General features: G+C 35.1%; 1 protein-coding gene across 2 annotated transcripts in view; it reads right to left on the reverse strand.

The window, feature by feature from the left end:
- Positions 1-24,526, reverse strand: part of LOC150099939 (protein meiotic P26-like) — a 277,051-nt gene that overhangs the window by 105,807 nt on the left and 146,718 nt on the right. The window contains exon 8 of one of the 2 annotated variants that reach the window (XM_090402558.1): positions 1,895-2,155. The exons of the other annotated variant lie outside the window; for it this stretch is intronic. Within the exon in view, the coding sequence (XP_090258684.1) occupies positions 1,895-2,155 (261 nt within the window). The remainder of the gene's footprint in view (positions 1-1,894; positions 2,156-24,526) is intronic. 2 annotated transcript variants of the gene reach the window in all.

A 24,526-nucleotide genomic window follows, 5' to 3' on the forward strand; every position in this document is an offset into this window, starting at 1 on the left:
ATTTGCTCCAAGGTAATCAGTCTTGGAGTCTCTAACCTTCAGCATAGAATGAAAAATCAATCAATCACAAAATCTACTCATCCTGCAAATCGACTCCATAATCTGCCATATTATTCAATTACCCAAAATCACATCCCTTCTTCTCAAAGCCACATATTAAACTGCATATAGTCTTAAAATTTCCCATATGTCCAAAACATTTATAAAACATATCTTCAATATTCAAAATTATAGAACTGTCTTCATTACTAACAACAAACTTCAAAATATGCTAAAACATAGAACCTAAATAGCTCAGGTCAACATGCTACTATGACATAATGTTGTTTATAATTTAACTGCCAGTCAGGATGTAATACCTGTATTGGTTCTACCATTCGTTCTATTAGGTCTCATTCAATTAAACAATATCAAGATTGTAATATTCCTATACCAGACTACTTACTTTCTAAAAAAAAAATAGCAACAACAAAATTCCCACTACTGGATTTTTTTCTTATGCAAAACTGTAGATGCCCAGTGTCCATTTTTTCTTCATCAGGAAAAATATTCAAGACATTATCAAACTGGACTACTTAAAGCACTTGGGGAATGCTTACTGTTTTATCTTCTTGTGTTTATGGGGGAGGGAGGGCATCTGTGCCATCTATTTAAGGATCTGGAGGCATGCCTTTGATCCTGTGGTGCATGTTTTAACAAGTGGATTTTCATGCAGTTGGACCTTTTTTTGGCATGTCCTCAGGTGCGAATGCACATTTTTCTCTTTCATTCACTTCTCCTCGAGATTTCTCTTCGAGCCAGCAAGTCAACTGTCACTAGGAAGTCCCTTCCTTTAATCTGTTATCTGTCAGGACTTCAGTATTCTCAATCTTTGGTCTTCTAAAATGCTTCTTACTGTATCAATCCACCTAGATGTAAGTCATCCTCTGAGTACTTTTTCTGCCATTCTGCCAACAAACACCTGTTATGCTAAGCCTGAATTTGATGCTCCCATTCTGTTTAAGTTTTCATATGCTCTTAAATTAGCTCTATTCACACATTCTAATTGCTAACATGACATCATTAGCATTTGGAATGTGTGAATAGAGCTAATTTAAAAGCATATGATAACTTAAACAGAATGGGAGGGTCATGCTCAGGCTTAGCATAACAGGTGTTTGTTGGCAGGATGGCAGGAAAAATACTCAGAGGAAGACTTAGATCTAGGTGGATTGATACAGTAAGAAGATCAAAGATTGAGAATACTGAAGTCCTGACAGATAACAGATTAAATGGGTGTAAAGACTATAAACAGAACGTCAATATTACATAAAAAAGATTACATCATTATTAATGCAATATCCTGTACATCCCTCCCCTTTACATATCAGGAATTTGATGTTCTCAGACTATATTCAGAGATGCTCATCATCCTGATAGTCATAAGTTTGGCATTATGACTAACAGTGCACAATACACACACAAACATAGTCCAGTCAATCAGTCTCCAAAAGATTTATATACTTTGTATATCTTTAATATATTCACGGGGTGTTTTTTTTTAAATCCAATACATATTTTTTTTAAGATTCAGAAAAGGTAAGGTATACTTATTTGAGAAATTAATCTAGTGTCTGTTTTATGTCAACCATGCTTACACAAAACTAAAATCCTAATATACTAGTATCACTGGTGGACCAAAGGTTAGGTAAAACAGAAATCCTGCTCTGGGGAGCAAACATGAGATATGCAACATTTACAGTTTCCTTCTTCATATGAACTCAAATGAGATAAAATTATGCAAATAAATAAAAAGAAAATAAAATAAAATAAAACTCAAAAAGTGGACTCCAGAATAAATACTAACAGATTTCTCTTATATAAGAATGTGGAAATTACACGACAATTAACCTACCAGTGGATGACATCATGGGTGAGTGCGAAATGCTGCGTGACACAGGTAGAGTTGTAATTCCATTTAGTAAAGGAGAGTTCAAATGTGGACTATTGCCTTGAGTGGATGATAATACACTTCCTCCATTCAACAACCCTTCTAATCCAGTGTCCACTGATGGAGCCTGTAAGCATCTGAGACTTTGAGATGGGCTTTCATTCCTCTGAGATAAAGAATCTAATGTAAGACCCGGAACCACTTGGCCATTCAGCATCAGCTGACCTAAAAAGAAAAACTTCTTAAAACACAACAAGAATGTCATCCAATAATGTGGACAGCAATGAATTTGTGCACAGCATATGGAGCTTCTCTACTAGCAAATCTGCAATGCAGAAAAAAAGTTAGGTAAATGAAATACTAGACAAAGATTCTGAAAAGAACAAAGGTGTTTGCGACTTGGGGATTTTCATTATGAATTTATATCAGACCTATAAAAAATGATATACAGAGTCTCTGATGTCCATATTCAAGAATGACACCAGCAGTGATATCCTTGCAGTGATATTCATTTTGGATAGTCCTTTTTCCCAACAGAAGCAAAACCAAATAATTAAAAAATTATGACTAAGTAAAATTCCTTCACAAAGTCTACATAATCACTGTAGAAACTAATATGATCACACAAAAATATTCATAATCCAGAAAAAAGGAATGGACTCCAACTTATCAATTATGAATATTATGTTACCTATATATGTGTCATTTCTCATAATAATTTAATGCTTATTATTGAATAAATATCCATTTCAATTCCGAGTGGATTTCACAGCAACACATTAGCCAGCATGCATAGCAAATACTGATAAGCTTGTCTCACTTCTTTTAACTTTTTACACCTTTTTTTAGTCATTATAGGCAGATTAGATAAACCAATAGTTCACTAACCATTTGAGGATGTGACTGTTCCATTAAGAGTATCTTAATAGCTTGAATGAATTAAAAACAACTGGGATGGACAAACACAAGGCAGACATTTTGCAAGGAATGCTTGCATAACAACATGCAAATTAACAGTAATCCAGAGTACAACAAAGTTCACAATATCACATCACAGAATTATTATATAACAGTTCATTGAGTTCATACTCAATTTTTTTTAAATAAAAAAAAGAAACAGTAAATCTTTCTTGTTTACGAAAATCCCACTGAGAAAAGGTTAGAAACATACTGCATATTCAGTACATGGTTGGAAATGAGATATTTGGGAATCCTGCTCTAGAAACCAACTACTTTTTCAAGCCACTTGAGACCTAATAAGCAAAGTGGAAGTCTTGTATTAGGCATTGAAAACCCACTGCTACTTAATTTCATAACAACCAAAATGAGATATTAAGTAATCTAAATTTTATTAAATGGCTTACATCCTACTACTACTAATGGAGCCCTGACAACAGATCAAACAATCTCTATAGAGCATCCTTTTTACTCTGTTATACATCAAAAACATTTTTATATCAACTTCCTACTTAAAATCTTTCGTGAATAAATAGTGCCATTTCCCTTCTATTGGTGAGAATAGAGAGGATTAAACTGACATATATAGCAACATAAGTACATATGTCATGACGTGCAAATCAAAATTCACATTCTCCTACATGTGAAGTCAGCAAAAATTAGCTGCAGAGATTTGTCAGATATGTGGTATGGTTTTTATGGGCTGAATGCAGTGTGCTACATATTGCTGATGATTTAGTTTACAGATTGAAGGCTAAATATGAGAGCTAAATATAATTTGATATTTCAAAGTAATGTAGCCGACATATTTGGAAAATTACACTAATAAAAGAAAAACTGTGTGCTTCAACAATTACGTACAGCAAAGACAAAAATGCATGCCACACTTGAACAACAGGTATCATTCATGATGTGGAAACTACATTGTCAACTGCAACATATTAAAGTGATCAAATTTTATATGGAAATATTTCCTTGAGATTAAGATAATTTCAGGCCTTAGTAAATTGTGAAGTCTTAGTTCTGAATATTTACAAATTACAAGTACATTTTCCAGTTAATTCTATACTCCAAACTACAGAAGTCAGTTCCAACTTTTTTCTCTACTGGTATCCAACTGAATACAAATAAGGAAATGATTGTAGACAAAAAAAAAGGTTCTCTGCACATTATGCAATGCGATTTTTGTTTGATTGTAGTCATTCATTCTCATAGCAATAGGATTTAAAGCCATTTTTGGCATATATACTGTGAACAATTTTCTTTTGCCAACTCCACAAATTTTAATAGCAATCCGATCTTCACTGGCACAACCATATTTCAACTATAGCTTCTGCAGCTACCAAAAAACTTGTACTTTTTTTGCACAAGTTCACACCTTCTAACTCTATACAAAGCCCAAATCCACCTAGACATGGAATATTGCTCCCATATTTAGGGTGGTGCACCAAAATCCTCTCTAAGATTGCTCAAGAAGAGGGTAATCTGGCTAATTAATGATCCCTCTCTCAAAGACCCACTTTAATCCTTATCTCATAGACATTTAGTTTGTCTTGTGCCACCTCTTCTACAGACTTTTATTATAGTGTTCTGCTGAATTGGCCACTATTATTCTCTGCTCTCCTCCAAAATCATTAAAACAAGAGCCACTGCTAACCAACACCCTTTTACAGTCCATCTTAAAACTCACCGAACCAACTTCACTGCCTCCTCTTTTATTCCATCTACTTCTGTCCTTTGGAACAGTCTTCCCCCACTCTGCCTTCCCCAAAGATTACAACCCTCAGCTGTTCAATGAAAATGAACAGATTCCTCCTTTCTTCTATTCCTCTTGCCCACACAAGGCACTAGCGTGCTATAGGTCTTGTGGCCTTTCGTGTGTGAACCAGATATAAATCATATTTCCATAAATTCCAATCATTTTCCCAATAAAAATGGAATTATAACTAAGAATTTTTCAGTCTAATCCACAAATGAACAAAACATTTGCAGTGCAGCATATACACATGACCAAATAATACTAGCAGGCTTTTTTGTCTGTTTAAAGTTGAATTTTTCAGTTGTATTTCTGCTTGTTTTTGAGACAACTATTATGATGCCCATGACAAATTGAGGGTATACAATAAACTGCAGTTCATCAAATAATCTGAAAAATCATTTAAGTGAATCATTTGCTTCTGTATAAAATCAAGCATTCTGATGGTGGTCTTAGGTGCACCATTCCAAATGTGGAAACAGGATTCTAAGATCAGGCAGATTTGAGCTTTATAAAATGTTAGCAGTTGAGAAGAGAAGTGCTATTTGGAACAAAATAATAATACCAAGTTTTTTTTTCTTTTTTTTAGGATGGAAAAGGCTATGGATGTGATGTGCTTATGCCAAGGATAGCTTAGATGTGAAATTTAACCCAAGAAGAGAAAAATGATCCTGGTTGGCAAGTAGAATATTGTCAAAAGTGAAGCAGAGTAAAGCATGGTCTCCTCCAGGAAATGAGACAAGATTGCATTTCGGTGTCATTAAAATCACCAGGTTATTTTCACTCCTTTTGAGAATGACAAGGTAATGTTTAAGGCACTGGTTAAAGATATAAAGTCCGAATTACATGAGCATTACAATGTTTTGAAAATGAAAGAGGAGTGTCATCAGATCAAACAGGATTGGATATGAGAGAGAGAGAGAGAAATCGCTGATATATGGCAGGAAGAGTAGATGAAAGCAAAGAGCCCTGGTATACACCAGCAGTGAGTGAAAAATCTGATGAAAGGAGAGAAAGAATGGTAATCCATTTACAAAAGGGAAGAAAGAAAGAATACCATATGATTAAATGGTAGTCTAGTAAGAAAGCCACAACGGCAGACTCAGTCAAATGGCTTAGAAATATCAAGAGTGACCACTATTTTTCTCCAAACATTTTCATGTTCTGCATCAACAACATTTTTTTTCCCCTTGCTTCAGGGGAGTTGTGCACTGTTGCTGTGATAAAGTTACAGAGTCAGTATTTATGTTACTATCTAGGCACTGGTCATGAATCACTGGGGTTTCTTTCCAATGAAAGAATTTTATTAAAGAAAATGATAAGCCACTGTTTGAGAATGTCGATAACTTTTTCAAGTTTAAAAACTGATTAATGGAGGGGAATGCATAGGAGACAGAAAAATGAATGGTTGAGGTCAGCCAAAATTTTGTGCTAATTCATTGATCTCTGCATACCTAGCATGCATCTAGTGGCAGAAACACACCTCTGTATCCCTGATATTGATCAGTTTGTTTTCCAGTGGTAGCAGCAATCAAAGCAGTTCGATGTTGCTGGGCTTGTTGTTGCCATCTTCCATGGGCAGTAGGCATAGCTGAGTCACAGTGTGCTGCTTGTAACCAATATAAATATAAAAGAGAGCTTGTTCTCAGTCACTCAAAGAGTACTTATGGATTAGTTTAGTTCTTCAGCCTCTTAACTATTACTGTACTTTTCATTTTGTGCTGAGGTCGGAAAGAAAACTTTTATAAGCTATTAATTAGGAGTACTAATTCAAGGTAAATATTCTGAAGCACCACCTGTCAATCCTGATGATGCAAGTTCTGGAGTGCAACTGGAAGAAAACCAAGACCAGGAGACATTGGTATCAAAAGGTTACTGAATATTCATCTGATATCCATCTGACTAAAGTTTCAGAGAAGGCATAAACTGTGAATAGTTTGTGAAATAGGAGATCTGCCTTGGTCAGCTAAAGAGATAGAAGAAAAACTGATGCCAAGAGGTCTGCCTTATCTTTAGGTGACATTACTATTGTATCATCACGATGTTGGGGGGGGGTGAAAACATGGAAGTAGAAAAGTTGCATCCCACAGCCATTTGTGAGGGACTAGAAGGCTTCCCTGCCATTTAAACAGGAGATAAGTTTAGCACATTTGGCCCTTATAAAGTCTGCTCTGCTCTTTAGCAGTTTTTAAGACTAGTTTCTTTACTTAAGCTATCGGGCATGTGCTGGATTGGACTGCTTTGACAGTTGTTGAAGAGCAAGGGTTTAGATAAAGATCAAGGGTTTTGAGTGGAGTGGAGAATAAAAGCAATCATCCCGGTGAGAATAATTTCTGTTATCACAACAGAGGAGTGGAAACAGCAATCAGACCATGGAAACAAGGCACAGAAATCCTGAAGTTCATTCCAGTTGGCATCATTGTAGTACCAGACGATATTAGGCTGAGAATGACTGGGAGAGGATGATCTGTAGAAAATTTCTGTACAAACTGACTAAAGTTATGGTCAGACTTGCCAAGAGGAGGGCTAATATCAACAATGTATTTGGAGGGAGAACTGGTCAAGAAAAAGTTAAGGGTGTCTGCCAGGAGAGTGATAAGGATTATATGGATTTCTAGTGGGTTGGTGAACAATTTGTGTTAAATCATTACTTATAAAAAGTTTGGCTTCTCTTCTAGCTAAGTCTGTGAAGCTGGAGACAGGAAGGCAAGTATTATGGATGTTAAAATCACCAAAGAAGGTTATCACACAGATCATATACAGTCTGTTTATCTTAGGATAAACAGACTGTATATGATCAACTTTCAGAGATAAATAGCCAGATTGGTGAAGCCATTGGAGTGGATAAATACAAATTTAAGAAGTGTGTGGAAAGGCTTATGTATTCGTCGTACATGTTGATTGAATTTTAATGGTATAGATGTGAACACAGATTGATAAGAAAATAACTATTTATTGACTTAATTGCTAATATTTCGCTGATATTCTATCCAGCATCTTCAGAGCACACAAACAAAGTTTGTTACGGTAGCAAGACAACCACAGTCCGGTGTAACAGTGGGACTAGTATGAGCAATTGTGATGTACAACACAAAGACTCAAAAGTCATAATCAGGTGCCATCTAAGTAGGAAAAAAAAAATGAAAAAAAAAATTTACGAAGTGCTCATGCATTTGGAGAAACACTAACAAATTGATGAAATAAGACAGTAAACCAGAAAAGTAACCACTTTTTCCTAATTCTATAGTATGTTCCCAAAACTTAGTTAAAAAAAAAAACTTGCAATTTCTCTGCTGGTACTTTCCCCACAGGCATTTCTATAACTAGAACATAAGAGCTAACCAACATCTATTTACAGTCTTTTCATTTCTTTCTGCTTCCTTTCCTGCTTTCCCTTCTTTCATTCATTTTATTGTTGAAGAAATGCCTCCCCAACTCTCCCTTCCATGACTATATCCTGAAAATTATAACCTATAAAAATACTCTTTTTTCTGTTCTCAACCCTGGTGTCTGAAATTACCAAAAAAAACTATTACTAAGCAAATGAAAAAACAAACTCACTCAGAAAATAAAATAGTCAGGTCACATGTGATTTATAAGTCAATTAACTTATAAATTCAAGAAGCAGTTCTTTTAAGCCACTCTTAAATTCCAAAATGGAGAATTAAAGACTGGCTTAAAAGAGAGCGGCTCCTTGAAATAGAATTCCATAATGCAATGAGGACACTGTAAGATCTGAAACATAACCAACAAGACCAATAATTTTTTCAATAGATGACATCAAAAGATAAAATTTACTACTGAGCTGGAAAGCATCAAGATATCTTAGATGTTTTAAGAAATAAGGAAATAATTATAGACCATCATGAAAGAGTGTTTCATTCTAGTATTATTATCACAACTAATTTTATTTTGCCTGATTCTACTGGTGAAGATGGTCCAATTGAAAGTCTTTTTTCATTTCCTCTGAGAGAGAATAAGCAGAAATCTTTTTAGTCCTAAAATTTCAAAATCAGTAGAGCTGATCTCTGCCTTCATCATACACATAGTTCAGTTTATTTCAACCAACTATCTCTAGACTTCATATTCTTATCACCTGTAATAAAAACTTGCTGCATTCCTATTATTAATTGACATTACTGTTGAGGAATAGTGAGAATTCTGTGGTCAATTTGAAACTCTATTTTCTAGAAGAATATCCTATTTGCCAATGCTAAAGATTGACTAACTCAAGAACTGAATGAAAGAAAAGTTTGAGAAAAAAGTTTCTTTAGCAGAAACAAATGAACCTATATGGTCATTCTTCAGCTGCTAATTGAGAGTAATGGAGGTTACAACCACACTACACAGGCATCCACACACACATTAAGTAATCCTAAATATCAATATTAAGTTTCATTAAATTCCATCAAGTCTGGGAGAATAAATATAATTTCACCCCGTTTTACCAATAAAAATGGAATTATAATGGGAAGAGTAAGAATCTTGCCGACTATTCTTGAAGTGTGGATCAACAACAAAAAATTACTGCACTGCATAACATATAGCCAAATACTGATCATACTTCTTTCTCATCCATCAGATGATGGATTGAGTGCCTTATGAACAAATCTTTGCCATCTGGTTATATCTCTAGCAGTTTTGTCATCTCTCTGATGCTAAATAATTGTGATCTTTCCTTCAAATCCTGTAACAAAATTCTTTTTGGTCTGCCCCTTGATAGTCTTCCTCCAATGATTCCATTCAAGGTAATATTTGGTAATCTCTAAAAAAGGCATTCTCTGGAGGTGTCTAAAAAACTACACTTAATTGTTATGTAAGAATTATATCTATGATATCCTCTCTGTGGGTTGACTTGCTGATTTGTTTTGTGTTCTAACTAGTGAGTCTTATTTATTTTCTTCAGCATTTCATTTCAAATGCTCTGATGTTATGTATTTCTTTCTGATTGAGTCTCCATATCTCAGTTCTATATGTTGCCATAGGTATAATAATGGTCTTATAGTTTTTAGTTTGAGGCTTTTTGAAACACTGTTATTGTTTTCAATAATTTTGTTTAATTTATTCATATTAGACAATCCTATGTTAAGTCTGTGTTTACCATTTCTGTGCTGTCAAGTCTGAGTAATGATTTTTGCCAGCCTGGTTGGCCTAGTGGTTAGCATATCCACTCTCCAGCCAAAAGGCTATGGGTTCGAATCCTGTCGTGAGCATGGATGTTTGTGATTATCTGTGAAAATACTAGTGGTGGTGGACAGTAGATGCATTGGTGTAGATGATGCAGGTTTGCTGTAGTTGGTGGACTGAGTAGAGATGGAGAGCTGTAGAGTTGTAGGTGCCCTCCCTCGATGAGGACTCCTTGCAGGTGTCATGTAATAATAATAATGTAAATTGCTTTATCTGTTCAAGTATATGAATAGGTAAAATATGGTTGTACTTTCAGACAAAGTTATACTGTGCTTAAAAAACATCATTGTATTTCAATTGAGACTGTTTACCAAGGATTCCAAATACCAAATTTCAACATAAATTCCATTCAGCCAGAGTCCCAGAATAACTTGAATATGGATAAACAGACATTTAGGAGAAGCTCATGCATTTTGCAAAAACATCTGAAATTCAGACATCAGTAACCTAAAACTCAGTCTATAAACATGGTCATTACCTTCATACTAAATCTTCTTAATGCCCTAGCCAAAATAGTAAATCAGCATTTTGAATAACACAGCATCATGTATTCTGTGAGATGAAGAAAAACTTGACTTACTATGTAATATGTTTATCCATGACTATCTCCAAAAAATAAATAATAATAATAAAAATTACCTTACCTATAAATTATTACTTAAAATAAATCAGTTTTAATGCAAATATTAAAAAAAAAGTATCTCAACTAGTCCATCATAGTGATACTGACATTGACACTACATCTTTAGTAAAAAAAAATTAGACTAAAAATCAAGATACCTTACAAATTGGTCCAAAAGTTATGTTTTTTTAAGCTCTCCAAAAGCCATCACTCCTTTCTAAAAATACTCAAGTGCATATGTGGGTGTACATAATCCAGTGTAATCAAGGGAAAATTTTACATGATGTGTTGCAAAGAACTGTCACTGATGAAAGTTGGCGTTTTCAGTTTGATCCAGAAACACAATGGTCTCCTTTTTTTTCCGACACTGCTAGAATTATCCACCACAAATTTGTTCCTAAGGGCACCACAGTGAACGGTCAGTATTATTTATGAGTAATGCAATGTCTGTATGCCAGTATGCGACATGTCAGGAAAGAACTATTCTGCAACAACCATTGGTTTCTGATGCTTGACAGTGTGCCTACACACACTGTGTACTACTTGAAAAGCATTTGTCTGTGAAGTCTGTGTGATTGAATATTCCTTCCCCACGATTCACCAGATTTGGCTCCCACAGACTTTTTCCTCTTCCCAAAGATGAAGTGTGCCTTGAAAGACAAGTGCTTCAGTGACAATGAGGACATCCAATATGGTGTCACCCAGACACTGAAAGAAGTTCCCCGTTCAGGACCTCCACTGTGCCTTCGAACACCTGTGCAACAGATGTAAACATTGTGTGAAGCTGGAGAAAGATTCTGAATCTTGTAACTGGCAGTTCCAAATATAGGTATTTGTTTTGATATAATAATTGTCATCTCACTACTTAATGGGCACACTGTGTATGCAGTTTTAATACACTGCAATAAATTTGAAAGAATATCCAGTTGTCTGCTGAAGTTGCTAAAGTGAGGAAAGCTTTTGGTTTAATGGTATAAAGACATCTGGGGTCGCACTGCACCAATATGTGCACCAATAAAAACATAAGATGTAAAAGGCATGTAAAAAAAAAAAAAAAAAAATTCATAAAAATAAACATCCATAAATACACTGTGTTTAAAATCTATATACACTAAGATGAACTAATAAAACTAATATATATATAATATGAAATATATACAAATGTGGCTAGCATACCTGCTTTTCAACCAACAGGTCATGGATTCAAATCCCATGGATGTGTGCAATTGTCTTTAGATGGGAGATGAATTTCATCACCCAGTGTGAGACTACTGCCCCTCTTATTGGAGGATTGAAGTGGCTTGAAAAAGTTCCATGTTTGGTTCTAGAGAATTTTCAGACCATGTAAAAATAAATTTGAAAAAAATTACAAATATATATATATATGTATGTATGTATGTATGTTACGGTTAAAGTGATAAATCTGGTTATTATTAATAATTACCGGTTAAAGTGAATAATTAGAATTAAACACTTTAACCGGTTAAAGTGAATAATTCCTAGAGGAGTCTGGTAAATGTAATAAAAACATGTTTACAGGTTTTATATATAGGTTTTCATTAAATTTCTTTGCCTAGGAGCATCAATAATCTCGGACCGTCCCCTAGGGGCATCAATACTCTTGGACCGGCCCTGTAGATAACCATAATTGACACGCCCTGGAAGAAGTACTGATTACTACGTTAATAGGAGAGGTTGCTTTTTTTCTTATTTACATCAGTCGCTACTAAGTGTGTACATTTCTCCACATTTTCATTGATTTTATGTACCCATAAGCAAAATGGGAAATTTAGAAATAATGAGAACACGATTTAACGACCAAGTTAATATGTCGAGATCGAAAAAAGGGACAAATAATCAGTTATTTACAAGAGAAAAGTATTATTCGTTTTTAGCAAAAGTAAAAAAGAACAAAGATAAGGTTTCTGGCGAAATACCTGAAGATTATCAATTATCAAGATTTGATATCGTAAAAATTGGAAATGTTGAAAAACTCGTCGTACCTGTTAAAAATGAAAGAGATCTGATTATGTATTACACTTTCTTGGAGGAAAATTTTCAGTTAATTCATGACACTCATTGTCATCAGCCATGGAGGACGAAACAAAATGATGAAAGTGCTTCAAGAGAAGTATAAGAACATCACAGTTGAAATTGTTACGATATATTTGAATCTTTGTGAACCCTGCCAAAAGAAATTGAGCATTCCAAAAAAAAGGGTTCGTTGTTAAACTAATTAAAAGCAGCAAATTTAATTCAAAATGTCAGATTGACTTAATTGATATGCAGTCACAAGCTGATGGCGATTATAAATTTATAATGGTTTATCAAGACCATCTTACGAAATTTGTTCAACTTAGAGCTTTGAAAACGAGCTGCAAAAGTTACACATCACCTATTGGATGTATTCACAATATTTGGAGCCCAATGCATCTTGCAAAGTGACAATGGCCGGGAATTCGCAAATAAAATTATTGAAGAAGTCTGCAGAATGTGCTTAAGATTGTTCGTGGGAAACCACAGCAAAGTCAATCACAAGGCTCAGTTGAAAGAGCAAACCAAGACATTGAAAAAATGTTATCCACATTGCTTGAAACAAATAAAACAACAAAATGGTTGGAAGGGATAAGGATAAAATTTATTCAGTTTATGAAAAACAGAGCACATCACTCTGGAATAGATCGCAGTCCCTATGAAGCTATGTTTGGCTGTAAAGCTAAGGTAGGTTTGAAAACATACTTACCAGTCGATACCTTGTCAGAAATCACGAGCGAAGAAGATTTCAAGATGATATTAAAAGATCAAACTAATAAGGATGTTGAATGTGAGAAGATAATCTCAGAGAGGGAAAGCGGTATTAGGACAGAAAACAGTGACAACGTGGAAGTGGAAATAGATGATAAGAGTGATGACTTATCTGTTGGAGATCCAAACAAAAACAGAAATAAGAGTATTAGCTGAATCGAAAGAAAACATTTTTCTGAAAGAACGATCAACAAGGAAGATAACAAAATAAAAAATATAACTAATGTTGAATTAGAAAATAATGAAAAAATTAAGGAAAGTACTTCTTTTGCACTCAATGAAATCACAGAAAAAAATTCAAAAATCTCGAAACTCTGCTAAGCAGTCACTTAAGAAGCAAGCTGAAAAAATGTTAAGGCTTTCAATGACTAAGTTTCCAATTGCAAATGTAGGAGAAAATGTTCAGATAAGAATTCCAGAAGTAGACAGGGCTAAGACCAATAACCAGAATATTATAGCTGTTATAATTTCTATTGAGAATGAAAACCTATATAAATTAGGTACAAAATATGGTATTTTAAACCAACTCTATTCGAGGAACGAATTAACCGTTTGTAAGGAAACTTTTATTTCAGTTAATGAATTTCCTGATATTGAGATAAGTCTAAGAGAATGTGCCTGCAAGAAATCTAATTTAGGTGGTCAAGGTTTCCAATATTGCAACTGTACAGCCCATTGTAACTCAAATTGCTGCAAATGTAAAAAGTCAGAAATCCTTTGTAATTCCAAGTGCCACAGAGGTCTTTCCTGCAAAAATAAGTAATTTGTTTTTTTACCCGACAACAATATAATTATAATAATGTATTTATCTCCTTTTCTCTCTGCTATTAAATAAAATATTTTTTATAAAATATGTTTTTATTACATTTACCAGACTCTTCTAGGAATTATTTATTTTAACTGGTTAAAGTGATTAATTCTAATTATTCACTTTAACCGGTAATTATTAATAATAACCGGATTTATCACTTTAACCATAACATATATATATAAAATTGATAAAAATGGGGGGAAAAAATCCTTAGATTGCCCACAGTACAAATGAATTATACTATGCATTTATACATTATACAAACAGTTTACTAATAACTTTGCACAGGTGTGAACTATACACACACACACACATACACACACACACACAGAGAGAGTCATCCCTCGACTTACGTCTGTTTGAGTTGCATCCTTTCAAAGATGTATCCGTGATCCCATAAGGGATAAATAATTTCGACTATACTTTCGAACAAGAAGCAAGCAAGCAAGCGTAAAGTAAAAAGGTTTTTGTTTATCAACAATGCATCATGCAACAATGCAGTGGCAACAGCACATTCAGCAGCAATCTCCCTCGGCAGTCGGCACTTGGCTTCAACAGTTCCTCTGTTGGTTTTGTGTTTGAAAAATGTTATTTGTGTATTTATCGTTAATTATTTTGCGATATTTTGTGCAACATGGTCCCTACACGCCCAATTAAAAAACCTAGTGAAGAATCACAGAAAAAAAAGGCGAGCAATTGATCTAGAAACAAAGTTGCAAGTTATAAAGTAACATGAAGCAGGTAAGCCAGTAAGTGTGACTGCACATCACTTCAGATGGTCTCATTCTACAGTGAAGACCATTTCGAAACATAAGGATAAAATCGTAGTGGCTGTGAAAGGATCTGCTTCCACTAAATCGACGATGAAGCAACGACAAGGTCCTATCAGTGATTGGAAAAGCTACTTCCATCATGCATAGAGGACCTGAACCAAAAGTGTATACCCCTTTAGCACTATGGCCATAACCGCTAAGGCATTAAGTCTCTTCAACATGTTGAGGGAGAAAGCAGGGCCCGATTACGACTATGAATTCGATGCTTCTTTTGGTTGGTTCAAGAGATTCAAGCAGCATTTTGCACTGCATAATGTAAAAATGCATGGTGAATCAGCAAGTGCCGATGAAAAGGATGCCAAGAAGTATGTGGAGAAATTGGATAAAATTATTATGGAGGAAAATTATTTGCCATAGCAAATATTTAATATGGATGAGACTTCCTTGTCTCAGATAAAAATGCCCTAGCAGACAATTCATCAACAAAAAATGGTTTCAAAGTTCTTAAAGACTGTGTTACGATTCTGTTAGGAGGTAATGTGGCTGGATATAAACTGAAACCATTTGTGATATGGCACAGTGAGAATCCACAAGCCTTCAAAAGCATTAAGAAGCATACTCTTCCAGTTCATTAGCAGAGATATAAGAAGTCGTGGATGACTCAAAAATTGTTTGCAGATGCTTTAATCAACATTATGCGAGTGAAATGGAAAGCTGTTGTATGAAAGAAAATGTAGAATTTAAAATTTTATTAATTCTAGATAATGCTCCAGTTCATCCATCTTGGTGATCTTTACCAAGTTCAAGGTCATGGTTTCAGTTTATATCCAGCTTACCTCCTAACAGAATCGTAACACGGTCTTTAAGAGCTTTGAAACCAGGCATAAATTTTAGCTTTTTGTGGATAAATTGTCTGCTAGGGCATTTTTTTCCGAAACAAGGTCTCCAAACACTACTTCATTGATCCAACCGATGAATCAGAGAATTCTAGTAGTGTTTAAGGTTTATTATCTATGGAGAACTTTTTCACAAGCCATTTCTGCTAATGAAGGAAACCACCACTATCATGCAATTCTGGAAAGCATTCAATATTTATCATGCTATTAAAAATATTGCTGTAGTTTGGGACAAAGTGATCTCTCAATGTATGAGTGGCATATGGAAAAAAGACATTAGAAAGGTCTGTGCATGATTTTGGAAGTTTTGAAAAAAATTAAGGCCTTTGTAAATTGAGTGAAGAAATAGTGGGCTGAGCAAACAACCTGAATCTCAAAGTGAATGATGACGACATAGATCAACTCATAGGAAATGCCCCTGAAGAGCTGACCAATGAAGAATTGGTCAAACTGGAAGAACGTGTTGCAGAAGAGGAAGACGAGAAAAGGAAGAGGAAAAAGAGAAACAAGGAGAGGTAGTTAAACAATTTACAGTGGAGGGTCTTGCAGAAATGTTCACTGAAATTAGCGATGTTCTCAAAATTATTGAAGGCATGGACCCCCAATGCTGAACGCTACTTATTAGTAGAAAGGAAAGATATAAGAAGAATACACAATGAGTTTGCTTGCTATAAACAAATTTATGATGAAAAGAAGAAGAGGAATAAGCAAAGCACATCTGCATTTTCATCAAAAAAAAAAAAAGTTACATTACGCCAGAAGAGCTGCAGCCTGGTCCTTCACATAAGGAAGGTAATGAAGATGTGATTGTGGAGAGTTCAGTGATTATTCTCCTGTTTTATAGTGGCAGTAATGCATAGTACAATTTTATAATAAGGTTTAAAAATTAAAATGACTATATTTATTACTGTTAAGTCACTAACCCCTATAACTTTGTTGATTTAATGTATCGACTTACACCCGAACCGACTTACGTCCTTCCTGATGGAAGGGAAGCGACTTAAGTCAAGGGATGACTATATATATATCAGGGGCAAATATTCCAGGTGTGCTAGGTGTGCAGTGCTCATCCATGAAATATCAATATCACCCATATATTTTTACATTTATTCCCATTAAAGACTCCCCAATTGTTTGCAGACTTCGCACAATTCCTAAAATTGAACACAATATACTTACTAATGCTTCATTGTCCTCTTCAGGAGGGTAATAAAGCATTAGTGCTTCATGAAGAAGGCACTTTTCACTGCATAAAATTGCATCACATTCGCGTTAACAGCCCAGGTGTGCTTTCAAAATGCATACACCTTTGAGCCATTCGAAAAGATGTAAAGAGGGCATAGCGGGTCAAATTCTTAGCTTTGTAATATTTTTAAATTGCTGAAAAGGCGTCCGGGTGAGCTAAAATTTTGAGCTCACTCTGCAGCACTTAGCATCTGTGATTGGTTATTGTGTCAACCAATCCAATTGAACATTGTCACTTGTCATGAGTTGAGCGCTTTGTGTAATCTATGGCTATATTACAAACAGTTGTTACACATGTTTTCTGGAGCAGAAAATTTGAAAGTGATGTTAGGAGAAAAATGCTAATTGTTTTTTCTTTTGCTTGTGCAGTATATCATCTGTTGAGGTTGCAAAGTTTTTTAACGGTATATATAGACATTTTTATTCTAGTCTTCGGAAACAACAGACAGTAAAATATATCTATTCCTGAATAAAAATTAATATTCTGTGTATTATAAGAAGTCGTTGATCTACAACAAAATACCAGCATATGTGAGATTGATAAGACAGAAGAACCGTTGATACTAAAAATCCTGGACTCAGCTTAGCAGAATATGAACTGATCATGGTGTATGTGTGGACATGCTTTTTAAATGGGGTAAACGACCATCCCTGCATTGTGTTTGTGGAGCTCAAAGACAAAACCATATTGTAACTCAGTGTTATCTCGGAGCATATTCAAGAGACAAATTGGACTTTTTAAGTGCTACACCTGAAGCTATGAACTACGACCAATATCGATGTTAACCTTTTAATTTTATTAGTTTTTAAAATGACTTAATTTTATATGTTTTTAAAGTGACAGTGTATTGTACTGCATGTTTTATTATTCATGCCATACGAATAAATAAATAAATAAATATTCCTGCAATACTCTCTCTCTCCATAAGTTTTTTTTTTTAAATTATGCCATCATAAATTCACTTATTCATGTTTAGAATTAATAGAATCGTGCTATTCGCTCTACCCAGCAACTTATAGGACACACATCACAAATGATAATTATTAATTATTCTTTACCATCAATGGAAGTGTTTCTACTCATACTTATTCTTTCCTATTCTCACATGTCTTATAAATGATGGTTCACATATTTTCATCTTTGAGTATTTCAAATATACCAACTAAATATAGCATTTTCCTTCATTGTTGTTTTCTAATAAATCATAAAACAGATTGTTCCCCCATCCTACGCAGAAGTATTCAAAGTTATCCTGCAATTAATTGCATTGGACCAATTAAGATGAGCACTGATGCTATGCCCTCTCAAAACTTTCATACATCGATAAAATGCAATCACACGGTCATGGGCGTCCGTTGGGGGGGGAACTTCCCCCGAGATCGATTAAAAAATCTCACAAATTATAATCTTAAAATTGATTGAGATATGTAATCTTACACCCTCGACCCTGGGAACACTTTGTCCTTCTTAAAATTTTATTATGGGTTGGCCATAATAAAATTTTTCCGATTCTTTTTCTGATTCGGAATGGCAGTTATGGCAGCAGAAGAAAGTATTACTACTTGAGTTTAAGAGGGTGAGGTTCTTGTCGTCAAGCATATGCTCAACTCTTCCTCTGATATTAGTCTGGGCACTACCCCCACAGTATTGCATCCATTTAAATCCCTATTAAAAATGGGGGGGGGGGGGGGGTTAGTAACTGCAACATAACATCAAGGTCATCCTGCAAGATATCTGCAGCAGGAGACAAGTAGTTTTTTTGACTCTTAATCAAATCTTTATAAAAGATTTGATTGAGTCAGATGGCAACTACCTCTGCATTTGTATTAAGTGGGACTTGCTGAAAGGATGCATGATTGTCCACAAGGATGACAACTCCTTCGTGGGCAGGTTCATCCCCTGTTCTGCCCTTATAAATGATAGCAACATTTTGTAATATTGGATCATCACTGGGCTGGCTTTGAAGTATATTTCCTGCAAGCAAAAGCAGATTAGTTTATAATTCTGCAAGAGATCCTTGATATCAATGTTTTGATGGAATTCATGACAATTCCATTATAGAAATGTTTACATTAGTTCTTTTGGTAGTGTCACATCTTGGTTCTGATTCTACGAGGTTTTGTTTTTGTTAGTGTTGGATTTTTTCTCTCTTTTGGAGAACTGCAGATGGCTAGTGTCCATTTCTTCTTCATATATAGGAGGATAGATACCTCTGTTATGATGGATTCCTCCCATATATGAAGAAGTATCTTCATATATGGGAGGATAGATACCTCTGTTACTTCACACACACACATACAAGGTGTGTGTGTGAGGTAACAGAGGTATCTATCCTCCCATCTGTTAATGGGTCTGAAGGCATGTCTTTGATCCTCTGTGATGCATGTTCCATATGAGACTATTTTTTGGCATATCTTCAGAAGTGAGGTCATATCAATTTTTCTCTCTGATTTGCTCTTAAGGAGACAGCAAATAAGTCCTATCCTACTGTTCAGGGATGCTGTAATTATGAAAAGATGGGATCAACATACACATTAAGGTTTCTGCTGACACTTCTTTACCACTGCCTCCTCAGTGTAAGACAAGACAAGTAGATGTTGAAATTTTAACTTGGTTATATTATAAATTAATTATGCCAAAAAATTATATTCTTAGGTATTTCTGGGAAAACTCCCATGTTACTCCTCTTAAAAACTATTATTTTTACGGGTTTTAGCCTGCTTTTGTTTAAGAGTGTGCTTTTTTTTTTTAATGTCAGTGGCTTTTTACTCAGGAATTCTTAGAGCATTTGCAGATGTATTTTAGAGACAATATATGTAGCATAATAGAAGAAAATTCGCACATACCTTTTCTTGGATGTTGTTGCCTGTCATCTTTCTGCAGTGTGCATACTTCTGCTGTTATGGTATTGAAAGGGGAGTGAGGAGGCAATGTGGGAGAATTAATTTGAAAAAACCCAGGTTTTTTTATATAATATATACATATATTTTTAAGGGTGGGCAGAGCACTTTTTTCGTAGGGTGTGAAAAAGGAGACTGAAAATAGGAACTGTTTTTTAGAGGAAAGAGAAGGGTTTATGCGAAAAGTAGGCTGGGAAGAGGGTTGACAAGGTGGGAGCCGTTTCAATCGTGTCAGTCGTCGTCCGAACTCGTGGAGGAATTGGATGCTATGTCGTGTCGGCTTGGTGTTTCTGCCTTTGAAATGTTAGTGTTATTGCCTATTGATCTGAGTTAATGACCTAATTTTTATGTTGTGGAGCTTCCAACACTCAGAGATTATGTAGGGTCGGTGGACGTTGATTGAGTTCTCATCACATTTTATGGCTATTGTTTCCAATATTCTAAGCATTGTTTCATTGTCTTGTCTGTCTATTATGATGGCCTTGTCGATTTGCAGGGTATGTTTCGGGTATGAACTGTTATTTCTGTTTTCCCTGTACTTTGTATTCAATTTTTTTTTTTTTTTTTGATGTTGTGTTTTTTAGTGTTTAAATGTTCTGGAATAGAGATGTTACATGATAAACGCGTCCGTGATTGCAACATCCCTATTCCAGAAAAGGTATGTGTGAATTTTCTTTTGACAAATATTATGCTACATATATTTGTCTCTAAAATACATCTGCAATGCACTAAGAATTCTTGAGTAAAAACCCAATGACATTAAAAAAGGGACACTCCTAAACAAAAGCAGACAAAATGGTTGTAAAAATAATAATTATATTCTTAGTTTCATAGTTCCTTTATCCAAATGTAAGTAAATTTCATTTCATGCAGGGTGGGGCATCGCCCAGTTAAACAAGGGCCCCCCGTTGCTTTTGCCAGGGAACAAGAGCGAACAATGAAAAGTCAGCTACTGGAACAAATCTGAAAACACACCCCAACTCAACATCACTAGAGTTAAAGATCGGTACTATCAACATAAGAAGCCTGAATGGCAAAGAAATGGAGCTGGCTGAGGAATTAGATAAGTATCAGATCGACATAATAGGGGTTACCGAAACAAAACAGACAAAAACTGGCGAGATCTTTCTGAGCAATAAATACAAAATGTTATATTCAGGCAATAACAAGCAAGGAAAAGAAGTAGAAACAGTATTCAACAATAAATACGAGACTAATCTTGAATGGCAGGCAGTCTCAAGTAGAGTGATGTGGGCAAATATGAGAATGGGGAACTGGACAATGAGACTATTTGTGCCTATGGCCCCACAGAAGGTTCTACTAAGATAGAAGTGGAGGAATTTTTTTATTGCTTTAGAGAAAGCATCTGACACAATGAAAAAGGAAAAGTTGGTCCTTGTTGGGGATCTGAATAGCAGAGTAGGAAATGATTGTCAGACATATAAAAATATTTTGGGAAAATTTGGAGAAAAGAACAAAGCTAATAATAATGGCAAATACCTGTTGGATTTCTGCTCAGGACACAGACTGGTTATTACTAACACCATGTTCCAACATAAAAATGTGCACAAATTCACATGGAGAGAAGAGACAAGAAATAAGGTAAGTCTCGTTGACTATGTTATTGTTGACAGTGATGTTTTTTCCCTGGTGTAGGACACCAGAGTGTACAGAAGATTTGAAATTGGAAGTAATCACTATTTAGTCTTGAGCAGGATAAAACTGAATTTCTTATTGAAAAGAATGATATGTAAGAAAATTTTAAAGCAAACAAAAGTTGGACAGCTCTGAGATGTGAACTGTAGATTAAAATACACAAAAATTATTGAAGGAAAAATGAAAGAGTTTGAGAACAGAAACCAAACCTTGGAGATTCAGTGGCAAGCCTTGAAGAAAACCCCGATTGATTCAGCTAGAGAGGCATGTGGTGAAGTTGTCTGCAAAGATAGAAAAATCAGAACTCCATGGTGGACACAGGAAGTTAAAGAGGCAGTGAAGGAAGAGAAGAAATCATATCAAAAGTTTTTGGCAAATAAGTCAGCTTTTGCTCTTAGAGAATACAGAGACAAATGTAAAAAAGTAAAACACTGTGTAAAACTAGCTAAACAAAAGTCATAGGAGGATTTTGGCAAGAACATAGAAAATAAATATCAAGAAGGTGGTAAGATATTCTGGAGGTTGTTGAAGAAGTTTAGAAATAGAGGAAAGATGCTGTAAAAGGAGTTAGACGATAAAGGCGACATGAAAACATGAGAAAAAGATATCCTTGAAATATGGAGTAATTACTTTGAAAAATTGCTAAATGAAACAAGCAGTGATGGCACATTGGTAAAAAACACTCAACAGGCATACAGTCAGGAATACATATCCATACTTGAAGTAGAAAAAGCCATCAAAGGCTTGAAATGTGGAAAGGCAGCAGGAGTAGATGATATTCGACCAGAAATGCTGAAGTATGGTGGTATAAAAGTCTTACAATGGCTGCACTGCATAGTTCAGAAAGCCTGGACTGAGGGACAAATTCCCGATGATTGGAGTTTAGCTCTAATAATACCCATATATAAAAAAGGAAAATAAAACGGAATGCGAGAATTACAGAGGTATTTCCCTACTGAGTGTTCCTGGCAAGATCTATGCAAGAATACTTGAGAAACGGTTGAGAAGAATTGTAGAAGAAAAGCTCGGTGAAGAACAAGCTGGATTCAGGCCAAATAGAGGCTGTCAGGATCAGATATTCACTTTACGACAAACAGTTGAGAAAGCATGGAAATATAACGAAGATCTGTATTTAAGTTTTGTCGATCTGGAAAAGGCATGTGACAAGGTGCCAAGAGAGAAGCTATTCAACAAGCTAAATTATATGGTGTCAATGGGACATTATGTCATGCAATACTCAGTCTTCATTTGAGTTGTAAGTCGGCAGTTAGAATTGAATAATGTACAGGAAGATGGTTTAATGTTAAATCTGGGGTGAGACAAGGATGTACATTATCCCCTCTGTTATTCATTATCTATATGGATCACATTATGAAGGAAAGTAGTATTAAACATGATATCAGAATTGGAGATGTTAATGTCAGCTCTTTGCTTTATGCAGATGATGTTATACTTCTGAATAAATCCGCTACAAGTTTGCAAGATTCCCTGACTAAATTGAATAACTGTTGTAATGGATATGGTATGAAGGTCAGCATTAAAAAGACAAAGACAATGAAAATAAGTAGAATTGTTGAAAACGTCAACTGTGTTGTGAACGGGGAACCTGTGGAACAAGTAAAAGATTTCAGCTACTTAGGCACGATTTTTAGTGAAGATGGTAAATTAAATATGGAAATAGACAATAGAATCAACAAAGCTGGTATGGTAGGAAGTCAATTGAATAAATTCATATGGAATAAGAGAGAAATTAGTCGGAACACTAAATTAGTATATACAAAATAGTGTTCAAACCAGTTTTAACTTATTGATCTGAGAGCTGGGTCAGAAATAAAACACTTGACAAAAGACTAGAGATATGAGAGTCCTGAGAAAGATTAAAGGCGTGAACAGATGGCATCAATGGCAATATCATATTAAAAACAAGAATATTAGGAAAGAACTTGACATTGTCAGCATCCAGGAATGCATTAGTGGAGCTAATCTCAGGTGGTATGGTCACTTAAATATAATGGGTGAGGAAAGATTAGCAAAGTAGGTGTTCTCTGCCAGGTTGGCAAGAAAACAACCCAGAGGAAGACCAAGATATAGGTGGATTGATACGGTACAATGTGCCTTAGACGATAGAAATATAAGATCTGATAATGATAATATTGGAGTCTTGACAAGTAATAGACTGATTTGGAGGAAAATTGTAGATAGGAAGTTAGTAATTATGTAAATTTTTCATGTAGTACTATCATATCCTGTATACTCCTTGATGGTACATGTCAATTTGATGATGATGATAATGATGAATAAGCATAATGTTTCTGTAAGAAATGAAAGTTATCTGAAACTTGGAACGTTACTTAAGATAAATTATCAGGACTACAGAATATATTTGGCAGATATTTGGCAGACAAGTATATTTGGCGGATATTTGAATTTTAATAGCAATTTTAGCCATGCACGAAACTTTCTTTTGCACACAGATATCTAAGGATATACAGGGTGATCAAAATTAAAGTATCACTGTTTACGGATGATATCACTGTGGCTTCCATGAAATGTTCTCAAAGAACCTCCTGTATGGATCAACCAATGTGTGAAGTACCATCCAGTGATCCAAATACTGTGAAACTTTGCAGGAACACACTGTGCATCATGTGGAAGCAATATCTGAGGGGGGGGGGATTCAAAATTTGCTACCAGGAAGCACTGTATGATATGATTACCAAATACTGATGTAGTCATTTTTCTGTGTGTGTAAGGAGAAGAAAACTGACAAGCATAAATAACACATTTTTATTCACTTCTATTATGCATTCACAGACTGTACTGTTCAATATGCTATCCTTCCTGGTATGCCACAAACTGCATCCTTTGTACACGGTGTTCAATGGCAGAATGCAGCTAGTCAGGACTGATGGACCAGATTAAGTTGTCCTGCAGCACTGGCAAATTATAGGATGATACCAATAAACTGTTTTTGAGCAATCCCCAGA

The sequence above is a fragment of the Typopeltis vanoorti genome, chromosome 13 (assembly GCF_054136105.1).
Source record: "Typopeltis vanoorti isolate ZY-2024b chromosome 13, IOZ_Tvanoo_1.0, whole genome shotgun sequence".
Lineage (NCBI taxonomy): Eukaryota > Metazoa > Arthropoda > Arachnida > Uropygi > Thelyphonidae > Typopeltis > Typopeltis vanoorti.